Consider the following 11,508-nt stretch of genomic DNA (forward strand, 5'->3'; position numbering starts at 1 on the left):
CCCGATAAAGTTGTTGTTGTTGTTGAAAGTTTGGTCAAAATAATTGACCGGCTAATTGGGTATAGAGAAGACGAACGCATCGCGGACGCCCTTGCTTTCCTCCAAAAAGACTACTCGGGTTTACCGGAGCAAGATCAAATATTTTTCGAATAAAGGAAACAACAAATTTGTGATCGCCTCCGAAAAACAAGTTTCAATTTGTCTTTATTTTAATTCCTCGGTAGTGGTTTTTTTAAGTTTATTTTATTTTAAGTCTTTTTTAATTTTAATGTAACTTTTATTTTAAGTCTCTTTTAACTTAATTTTAATATAATGTAGTTTTATTTATTTATATGTTATTACTTTTAAAAATTATATTTTAAATAAAAAATCAAAAATTAATATTAAATTTATTGGCACTTTATTAAGTTGGCGCTAAGTTGACAATACTTTTTACTAGTTATTAGAATCCATTATTAATTCACTCATAGCCTTATAGAATTATAACAATTTTTTTTTTTTTTTTTGAAAATTAACTTTCATTAACACCAACCAAAACCGACAACTATCTCCAAGACGGAGAAAGAAGCCGAAAACCAAAAAAACAACGTACAACCATTCACGTTACATCAAACATACACCAACGAGTCCAATCCACAACCCCACCCTTAAACCTATATTTGTACCATAGAAACCCCAAGGACTTGATCTCCGCAACCAGTTCCACCACATTAGGATCTTTACTATTATACACTTTGTCGTTCCTAGCTGTCCAAAGTCTCCAACAAGTAATTATAATAATGCCATGGAGAATCGTTTTCTTGACACCCGAAACACCACTATGCTCATGCAAATGCACCAAATCGTTAACATGAAAAACGAACGGTCTAGAAATCTTGCACCAAGTAGAAATCTCGTTCCAAACCCCCATCGCCATAAAACAACCTGTAAGAACATGCTCGATAGATTCATCATACGCGTCGCACCAAACACAAAAAAGAATTGCCAACGACAATATTTCTACGAGCAAGGGCCAACTTGGTAGGAAGAGGGTCCAAAAACGCACGCCACATAAAAATATTGCATTTGGTCGGCACCCACGAACTCCAACAGAACTCGAAAGGAGCATCACTAACCGGAGCCCCACGTAACCAACTCTTGACAGCCGCCACCTCGAACCCACTGTAAGCCCCATGTGACCACTCCCATGTGTCCTCTCTACCATCCAAAATCACCGCACATAATAAGTTCTCAAATGAAGACTTCTCCTGAATCTCTTCTGGAGAAAAAGGAATTCTGGACCACTCCCAACAAATAGTTCTGTTGCCCCCATTAAACTTCAGCCGAAGATGAATCAGGACCCTTTTAGACTTCTCGAGCGCAAACAGTAAAGGGAAAGCATTTTTAAGAGGCTCGGTCCCCAACCATGTGTCTAGCCGAAATCTAATACGTCTACCATCCCCATGCTTTCCACGAATAATAACATTTAAACCAACCCCCTCGACCTTGTGTTTATTCCCAAAACTGACACAATTTTTCCACACGCCCGGAATAGCGTTGTTGCACGGAACGATACCCCAACTCCTAGAAGAACCATGAATGGAAGTGACCACTTTTCTCCATAGGGCATTAGGCTCGTTAAGAAACCTCCAAAGCCATTTGATTAACATTGCATTATTATTAACCTCAAGAGGCGCTATCCCCAACCCCCTGTCTACAACCCGTTTAGTGACAATCTCCCACGAAACCCAACTCATCTTCCGGACCTCCTCCGAACCACCCCAAAGAAAACGTCTCATCAATCCTTCAAGATCACCAATAACCTTCTTGGGAGCCTTAAAAAGTGAAAAATAATACATTGGTAGGCTTCCTAATACCGACTTTATCAACGTTAAACGACCGGCAATAGAGAGTGTATTAGCTTTCCATTTCGAGAGGCGACGCTTAAACGTGGACACCACTGGTTCCCAATTCGTCACTCTATTCATATTCGCCCCAACCTTGATGCCCAAATACGAGAAAGGCATGGAACCCTGCCTGCATCCTAACTCCTCGGCCATACCAGCAATCTCGGAGTCTTCGATACCCACACCATAAAGGACCGATTTGTGTAGGTTAATCTTCAAGCCAGAACATAAATAAAAGATACGAAGAATACGTCTCATGTTACTGAAGTTAAAAGATGACCACTCCCCCATAATCATAGCATCGTCCGCATAAAGAAGATGCGACATGGTTGGCCCATCGTTAGGAAGCTTGACACCATGAAACGCACCAATATCACACGCCTGATTCATCATCCCCGAGAGAGTCTGCATCAAAATAATAAAAAGAAAAGGTGATAACGGATCACCCTGACGAATACCTTTTTGACATCCAAACTCGAAGGTAGGAGACCCATTTACTAAAACAGCAGCTCTAGAAGAGACTAAAATGCCACGAATCCAATCACACCAAGCCTCAGGGAAACCCATTTGATTCATAATAGATAACAAAAACTCCCAATTAACATTATCATACGCCTTATCAAAGTCGATCTTGAGTAGAAAAATCTTTCTATCTCTCTTCTTTGCCCATGTAATAATCTCGTTTATCATAAGAGGACCATCAAGAATATACCTCCCGGATAGAAAGGCCGACTGATGCTCAGAAACAAGACGACCCAAAACTGACTTCAAACGAATCGCCAACACCTTAGAAACCACTTTAATAATACTTCCAATAAGACTAATCGGCCTAAAATCCCCCAGATTCGAGGGATCACCAGTCTTAGGAATCAATGTAATAAAGAAGACCCAACCCCCGGACTGAACCGTCTCACCTCATGAAAATACCCCATGATAGCAAGAAAGTCGGACTCGAATAAGCTCCAAAAATGTCTAATGAATCTAAAATTAAATCCATCAGGACCCGGGGCTTTATCCGCACCACAGTCATTTACCGCACTCTTAATTTCCGGACTTAAGAAACTAGCAACCAAACCGTCGGCCTCCTCACTAGTCAACACAGACAAACGATAGCATACCAATTTCGGCCGAATACACATAGATTCCTTAAACTTCTTTCGGAAAAAACCCATAACCTCCTTTTTTATAATAACCGGGTTCGTCTCCCACCTCCCATTAACCTCCAACCCGGGAATATGATTAGACGCCTTACGTTTGTTAATGAAACCATGAAAATACCGGGAGTTTTCGTCCCCATGAGTAGCCCAATTACACCTAGCCTTTTGCTTTAAGTCACGATGTCTAAACTCATCTAGCTCGGCAATTCTACGCTTAATTTCTGTCAACGACCATACCTCCTCCTCATTTAGCGCTCTAGATTCCAAAGCTTGATCAAGATCATTAAATTCACCTTCCAAAACCCGACGCTCCTCCAACTCGAACGCCTTAACCCCAACCGCCCAATTAGTGATGTTTTTACGTAAAGCCTTAAACTTTAATAACAAAACCGAATCCGGATTACCAGAAAAACACCCGTCTTCTAACGTCTTTTTAACCACCAAATCAAAATCCTCCCGACCAAGCCAAGAATTATAAAACCTAAAAGGTTTAGGACCGAAATTTCTCGAACCCGTTTTCAGCAACAAAGGACTGTGATCGGATTTATACCTCTCAAGCGCTACATATTCTGCACAAGGCCATTCCATAAAAACCTCCCAACTCACAAATATCCTATCAATACGGCTTAACTTGTCACCTGCAACAAAAGTAAAGCGCCTCCCTTTCAAGGAGTATTCATGTAAGTCGGACTCATCTATAAAATCATCAAATTCATTAGCCTCAACCGTATTAAAAATAGAGTTACGTCTTTCTTCCGCATATCTAACCGAGTTAAAATCTCCAGCCACAATCCATCTACCACCCCCCTCCCCAACCATCCGTTTAACATCTTCCCACAAACGACGTTTAGCTACTAAGTTTTGAGGAGCGTACACATTAAGCATATGAAATGGACAACCACTCCCTTTGATCACCCCGGAAACGCAAAGCCAATTAGAGTTTTTGACCACCCTATCCATAACAAACACTTTGGGATCCCAAATCGACAAAAGCCCTCCCGATCTACCCGTAGATGGAACCCAATCAAAATTAAAATCCCCAAACCCCCAAAAACGACCTATATCCACCGTATCCAAAGAGCCAAATTGAGTTTCTTGTAACAATAAAAAACTAACCTCGTTCGTAGCCCGAAGACTACGAACCCAATCCGCTTTACCAGGATTCCCTATACCACGTACATTCAAAGAGATGGAATTCATTTAACAACGTCTTGATAACCTTCACTACGTAATACCTCTTTAACATTCAGAACAAAATCATTCAAATTTTCCACTCCCAACGCTCTACTTAACTCTACAGTTTTCAACGCTTCTACCTCAATCGGCTGCTGTGTGAGCGTTTGAGTAAAAATCTCCTCGGTATGACCCAAACCTCTACCGTCAAACTCCGCAGTACCAGTGGCTGCTCTTTGGTTCAGATCCGGGGTTAGGAAAGTGTCTTCCCCAACCTGTTCAGTATTAACATCCGTCTCAGTAGCTTCTGAGAAGATGCCGATCAACCTATCCAACACAAACATGTCGTTATTCTCCCTCGGTGTTTTCTTTGGTCGTTCAAGAGAACCACTACCCTCGTTCCTATTTTTAAACAATGATTTATGTCGAAACTTCTTTCTACCCGTTGATGCCGCCATATGAGCACCATGAGACACCTCCGATTCATCCACACCACCACCTCCATTTGAAACACCCAAGTCCTGTGCATTCCCTTCCACATCAATAGCATCGCTACTCAAAACCTCATCCCTTATAACCTCTCCCTCCTCACCAATAACGTTGTCAGACTCAACAAGAATCATACATTGATCGTCATTCTCCTCCTATGGTATAGACGAACCCTCATCATCATCAATCTCCGCCACACACTCCGGGATCCATTCTCCTACATCTTCATCAACCCAAACATAGAAAATTTTACCCCTCCAACTAACATCAACTCGGTCCACAATCCTATTACACTCTTTACTCAGCACACCGATAAGCGCATACGAAAAATTATTATCATCACCTGACAACGCAACTGATTGAACCACCTTACCATGCCTACTACCGATCATATCGTAAACTTGGTCTAGAGCCAACTGAGCCGGTAACCCATGCACTTGAAGCCATGCAATGCGACCCTCCTCCACACTAAAATTGGCTGTCCACCAGTCTAGAGACTCAAACCACACAGACCACAAACTCTTATCATTAAGAAATTTATCCGCATCACCTTTATCATAGAAAACCAATGCAACAGATAAACCTCATAAGTACTTTATATCCAATGAGATCCAACCCTGCTTACGAATCAAGTGTTTCAACGAGCCAAGAGTATTGAAGTTCACCACCCTTCCAGCAAGAGCACAACCGTTCCAATGTGCGAAACGTTCAACCGAATCATCCACTTTAAGCACATCCACCTTATTCCTGTTCAACAAAGAGTCCACAAAAGATCGACCATTACCTACCTTCGCATTAAAAGATCCGTTCCCATCTGCACCTTCACAACTAGGGTTTGCATGGCTTTTATCATTCGTTACTGTCGTCTTCTCCCTTTGAATATTAACCGGCCTGAACACCTTCTCACCATCCACGAAACGAGCAATCGAGATAAACAACTTATACGAACCCACCCACACGTCCGATAACTCTTCCTCCAACCATATGATGTCTCTGACTTCTGAAAACGAGACGAAAGCGAATCTTTTTCCCCATTTATCCAGCTTCCTAGCGATGTATGAACCTTCATACCGACCATATCTTCCCAGTACCTCCTTTAGATCTTGAGATGAACACTTCGGGGGGAGATTCGACACGAAGAATTTTGATAATACCTTGTTGTTACCCTCAACCTGATGATCGTTCCTTCTGCCCTTCCGATGACAAGGTTGCTCCCATTCTTCCGGATCCAGCCGCCTTTGATCGTCCGACATAGTCGGAGCGTTTAGGGTTTAGAGTGCATATATGTGTTTTCCCGTTTCACAAATCTCACCTCCTTCCAACAACACTATATATAGAATTATAACAAGTGATCATGATTTACTCCATTAAGTTCATCTCCAAGCTACCTTGTTTAATTTACCAGATTTGATGATATCTATCAATTCAGAATTCGATGTATTGATTTTCTCGTTCAACAATATAGAGTTTCCTACTTAAAGGTATTTTCATATGATCACTTTGAAGGAATTTTCTTTTTTCTGTTTTTTTTTTTTTTCAAACTAATCAGAGAAAAATAACCTTACTACCACACAATGTACCTTGGGGGATGTATCACTTTCATGGCCAGGCTAGCTGGCTGCGTTTTTATTTATTACCACTTTGATAATTTGGTTAACCAATTTTGCAAAATTCTACTACATCTTAACACATAAAGTCGGTGGAAACCCCACCGGCATTGCCTTCCACCCCCCTCTATTTTCATAAGTATTGCAATTTTAGCCTCTTATCTTGGTATTTTTAAAATTTCATAAAATAGCAAATTTAGTCTTTAAACTACTACTCCATTTTACAAATAGTTTACTTTTGCCACCTCAACTTTATGATAGTTTCCTTTTCAGCCCTAACTTTGTTATAGTTTCCTTCTTACCCCAAAACTTTATCAAATTTTATCTTTACCCTTTCTTAACCCTTAACTTTAGAAAATGCAATTTTTAACCACTTAACTTTCTAAATGTTGCAATTTTAGCCCATTGACTTTGGTATCTTCAAAGTGTCATAAAATGGCAAATTTAGTCCCTAAACTACTACTCCATTTTACAAATAATTTGCTTTTGACACCCCAACTTTGTGGTAGTTTCCTTTTCAGCTGCAACTTTGTTATAGTTTCCTTCTTACCCCAAAACTTTATCAAATTTTATCTTTACCCTTTCTTAGCCCTTAGGTTTAGAAAATGCAATTTTTAACCACTTAACTTTTTATGAACTTTGTAAATGCCACTTTGACCCCCTCGAGGGTTTTTGTCTTGACGACACCGGCTTTGCCTTCCTCCCTCATACTTTCACGAATGTTGCAATTTTAACCCCTTGACTTTGGCATCTTCAAAGTTTCATAAAATGACAAATTTAGTCCCTAAACTACTACTCCATTTTACAAATAGTTTGCTTTTGACACCCTAACTTCGTGGTAGTTTCCTTTTCAGTCCTAACTTTGTTATAGTTTCCTTCTTACCCCAAAACTTTATCAAATTTTATCTTTACCCTTTCTTAGCCCTTAAGTTTAGAAAATGCAATTTTTAACCAGTTTACTTTTTATGAACTTTGTAAATGCCACTTTGACCCCTTCAAGAGTTTTTGTCTTGACGATATAAATTCGAGTTAGTCGGGTCGCGTATAATACGTTATGATTGTACGATATAAATTCAATTTACGTTACATTTTTATCCAATCGCAATGCAACTACAGGATACATTGAGTTCAATCGGATACGTCAAAACGTGCGTTTCCATATGGTTAACACATCACATAACGCTTGGACTAATCCGTTTGATATTTGCCAGGGACCCGCGCCGCAAAGCGCGCGGGTCTTATTACTAGTTAACTCTTAATCTTGTAGTATTGCTTATCCAAAAGAATTTAAATTGTAAAAATATGATAAAACAATCATCAGAGGTGTAAGGTGATTTAAGAATGTGCAGATATTAACTAAAAATTTTTAAGAGTAGCAAATTATAAAATAGCATTTGTTCAAAAACCTTGGATTCTTTTATGAGTAGTCTAATTGAGTGAGAAGACTTATGGTACTAATTGCCGTTAAATTGGCTTTTTAGAACTGTAACTACCGTTAAATTGTTGGTAGTGCAAGTATCATTTTGACCAAAAACAATCATATATTGAATCACTTGCACAGCGAAGCTAGTATACGGCGAGGAGGCTTTATTAGTGGCAACCGGCTATGAAGAACCGTCAAATTATTGACCAAGAGTACATCGCCTTTCTTCCAAGGTATCACAACACATTCTTCTTTCAAGATTCTCAACATGTCTTTCATAACATCTTCATCCACAGGATCGCCACTACCCAGTTCCGCGCTTGCATTCTGCCTCTCACTCGCAGGAAGACTGTAAGCAATAGCAAGACTATTAAACCATGTTTTCCTGCAACTCGCCTCGTCTAACCTGATCGCAGGTATTGGACCTGTTATAAGTTTTGCAGTATTCCCCATCCATTCTAGCTTTGTTCCCTTCTTCACCGCCCTGTCAATTACGCCGTTCTCGTAATGTTTAACTAACAATTGGATGAAATTTGTAGGGTTTATTGTAGAGATGCAATTATACAAACCTTTCCTCTGCAATCTTCTTGTCATCGGTTTGGAATGCCGTCTTCCAACTACTACCAGTAATGGACGATGGATCCTCCTTATCGCCGTGTATCGTTATATACATCAATCCATGCTCCTCGAGCTGTGCAACGAAATCCGGGTGCCTCTCTTTCATCTTTTCATATACGATATGACTCAAAACTATGGGGGTTTCTCCCCCTTCTTCCGGCTCTTCGTCACAAAAGAAAAATAACTTGGTGGGGAAATCTGGATTCTGTTACAATCTCAACTCTTTTCAGTTATACCAATTGTTTCAGAAATTTTTAAATTTATTATTTTACTAAACCATCTACAAATAATTAAAAAAAATGATCAATTGGCTCATGAAATTTTAATATAAATATATATTTAATATATCCGACAAAACTTATATGAATAAAAGGCCGGCTCGTTAGCTCATGAATGTTTAAGATAAAAAAAAAATATATTTAATACATCAGATAAAACTTATATAAATAAAAGGCCGGCTCGTTAAGCTAATGAGCTGGCTTGTGCTTGGACCCGAGCTTGTTTAAGCTCGTCTTAATTTGAGCTTTTAGCGAGCCGAGCCAAGCCGAGCCGAGATTAACTATTTCAAAAGCAAATTCATTTACACCCCTACTTGAAGTCAAAACATCTGCAAAAACCTACTAGAATCAATTATTATTTTACCAAACCGAAACCTGATCAATGTGTTCATGAATGTTTAAGATAACCTAGCTATAAAACCCCCAATCAGAGATTCTAAACGATCTCGCAATTTCTAGTTTATTAAACACCTAAACGAAATCAATAAGGCAACGAGTTGACGTTGACCCGCGCGTTACGACGAAACATAATTAAAGCTAAAAAACTGTATATAAAAAGCTTTTAAAACCGACAAAAAAATGTTTGTGTCCCAAACCGACCCATTTAATCGCATTTGTTGACCTTTTTACCCAACCCGGCTGAACTACCCATCTTAAACATCATTTGTTACAGCCATTGTTGCAGAAATCGGCCTAGGCGGCCGATTAATCGGCGCCTAGGCGCTAGGCGGTCACCTACTGCCTAATTTTGAGCTAGGCGGTCAATTAATCGGTCATGGTCAAAAATCGGTCAAAAATCGGTCAAAATCGGTCCTAGGCGGTCAAAATCGGTCCTAGGCGGTCAAAAATCGGATTAATCGGACAATATTAGTCGGTCAAAATCGGTCAAAATCGGCCCTAGGCGGTCCTAGGCGGTCAAAATTGGTCAAAATCGGTCAAAATCGAACCATACTATCTGAAACTTGAAGTATTTATGTGAATTTTGAAGTATTATTTTTATATTATTGGGTATATATATATATTTTTTTAAAAAATACATACAAAAATCCCATTCCGATTAATCCCGATTAATCCCTAGGCTGTACCTCACCGCCCGACTAGCGCCTAGCGCCTTCTACAACATTGGTTACAGCTCCTAATGAATCCTGTGAGTCTCTTTGTCCAGAAAAAGATAGTATTCCTACATCTGACTTCTGACTAAACGAATCCTCATACTAGTTAGATATGATAAATTATAAATGATAAATTGATAATAATAGTAAGGAATATTGGATTTTAATAGTCCTAACTATTCGTCGTTTAGTCCCAACTTCAAAAATAACAACGGGTAGTCCCAACTATTAATATATTGGCCTCCAATGGACCCTGACTAACAGAACCCTAATGCCGTTAATCTTCGGTCGCCGGAAAAACGTTTTTGGCCGGAAAACTCAACATTTTCGTCCAAAACCTCTTTGTAACCTTATTACGGACCTTTAGGAACTTTTTTCTAACAAAAGCCCCAATTTTTTGGCCGGAAAACTCTTTTTTGGCCGGAAAACTCAACATTTTCATCCCAAACCTCTTTATAACCTTAGATCGGACCTTTAAGATTAAAAACATTTTTCTGGGCAAAAACGATTTTTGGTGTTAGGGTTCTGTCTAGTGGTAATAGTTGGGATTATTAAAATCCAATATTTCTAATAATAATGTAACTTACGTAAGCCATTTCATGATGGAAAGGAACTTCCAAATGAAGAGGGCTTTCATTTGCAGTATAAACCCTACCAACAACTTGAGTCCGAGGGACTCGGCCGCCGACGTAGGAGAATTCCGGGAAGCCGAAAGCTTCAACGACGTCGTTGAAGTCGGACGGAGATGTAACCGGGAAGCCTCGGAAGAGAATAGCGCCAGTGTTGACGAGAATAGATTCCAGCCATGGCTTATGAGCTCCGATCGCCTCTTTAAATGTAGAGAGTTGTATTGCAGTGGTACAAGTGGGGGATAACACCGCCGGGAAGAGAACGTCGTCGTTATGGGATTTTTGCTCAGGCAGTGGTACTTGTCGGAAGAATTTTCCGGTGGCCATTTTTGGTTGTTGGATATTGTCGGATATAGAAGTAAACGGAAAAGTCCAACACGTCTTGTGACAGAAACTTACATAAATAAAAGGCCGGCTCGTTGGCTGATGAATGTTTAAGATAAAAATAAATTTAATATATCAGATAAATATTTATATAAATAAGGCAAATTGAAAAATAATAATCTCATATTTCTGAAATTAGTCGATAATAATCACAAGGCAGTTATTAGGCAATAATAATCCGACCTCGTTCATTTTTTTTGTCAAATAGTCCGCCGGCAAAAAACTTAATGGAAAGATTGGATTATTATTTTCCAATTTGCCTATAAATAAAAGGCAAATTGGAAATAAATAATCCCAACTCACTGTTATTGGCCAATAATAATCCCAACTCATTTAATCACCAATAATAATCCAAACTATTCACTTTTGTTTGTAAAATACTCCCACGTTAAAAAAACACTAACTAGGTTAAAATATTGCTGATGTGGCTTAACATGTGTGGACTGACGTGGCTGGTTAACATCTTACCCGTGTATAAAATGATTATCAGCCTCATTTGCACACACAATCGCACTATCCTTCAAAACCCTAATTCTACAAATTGGGCAAATTCAGTCGATTGTGTGTGCAATTGAGGCTGATAATCATTTTATACACAGGTAAGATGTTAACCAGCCACGTTGGTCCACACATGTTAAGCCACATCAGCAATATTTTAACATAGTTAGTGGTTTTTTAACGTGGGAGTATTTTACAAACAAAAGTGAATAGTTCGGATTATTATTGGTGATTAAATGAGTTGGGATTATTAT

General features: G+C 39.2%; 1 protein-coding gene across 2 annotated transcripts; it reads right to left on the reverse strand.

Moving 5' to 3' along the window:
• Window positions 1–7,681: 7,681 nt before the first annotated feature.
• On the reverse strand, window positions 7,682–10,817 carry LOC110880143 (clavaminate synthase-like protein At3g21360). 2 transcript variants are annotated; one of them, XM_022128718.2, is made up of 4 exons: window positions 10,331–10,784; window positions 8,305–8,558; window positions 8,161–8,219; window positions 7,682–8,084 (listed from the first exon to the last, which is right to left on the reverse strand). In XM_022128718.2, exons 1-4 carry the CDS (start codon window positions 10,697–10,699, stop codon window positions 8,011–8,013), a joined length of 756 nt encoding a protein of 251 aa, XP_021984410.1. In that variant the 5' UTR covers window positions 10,700–10,784; the 3' UTR covers window positions 7,682–8,010. The 2 variants fall into 2 exon arrangements, with proteins under 2 accessions (XP_021984410.1, XP_021984409.1); XM_022128717.2 differs by having other exon boundaries at window positions 7,682–8,219; window positions 10,331–10,817.
• Between the last annotated feature and the right edge of the window lie 691 nt (window positions 10,818–11,508).

This window comes from Helianthus annuus, chromosome 9 (genome assembly GCF_002127325.2).
Source record: "Helianthus annuus cultivar XRQ/B chromosome 9, HanXRQr2.0-SUNRISE, whole genome shotgun sequence".
Lineage (NCBI taxonomy): Eukaryota > Viridiplantae > Streptophyta > Magnoliopsida > Asterales > Asteraceae > Helianthus > Helianthus annuus.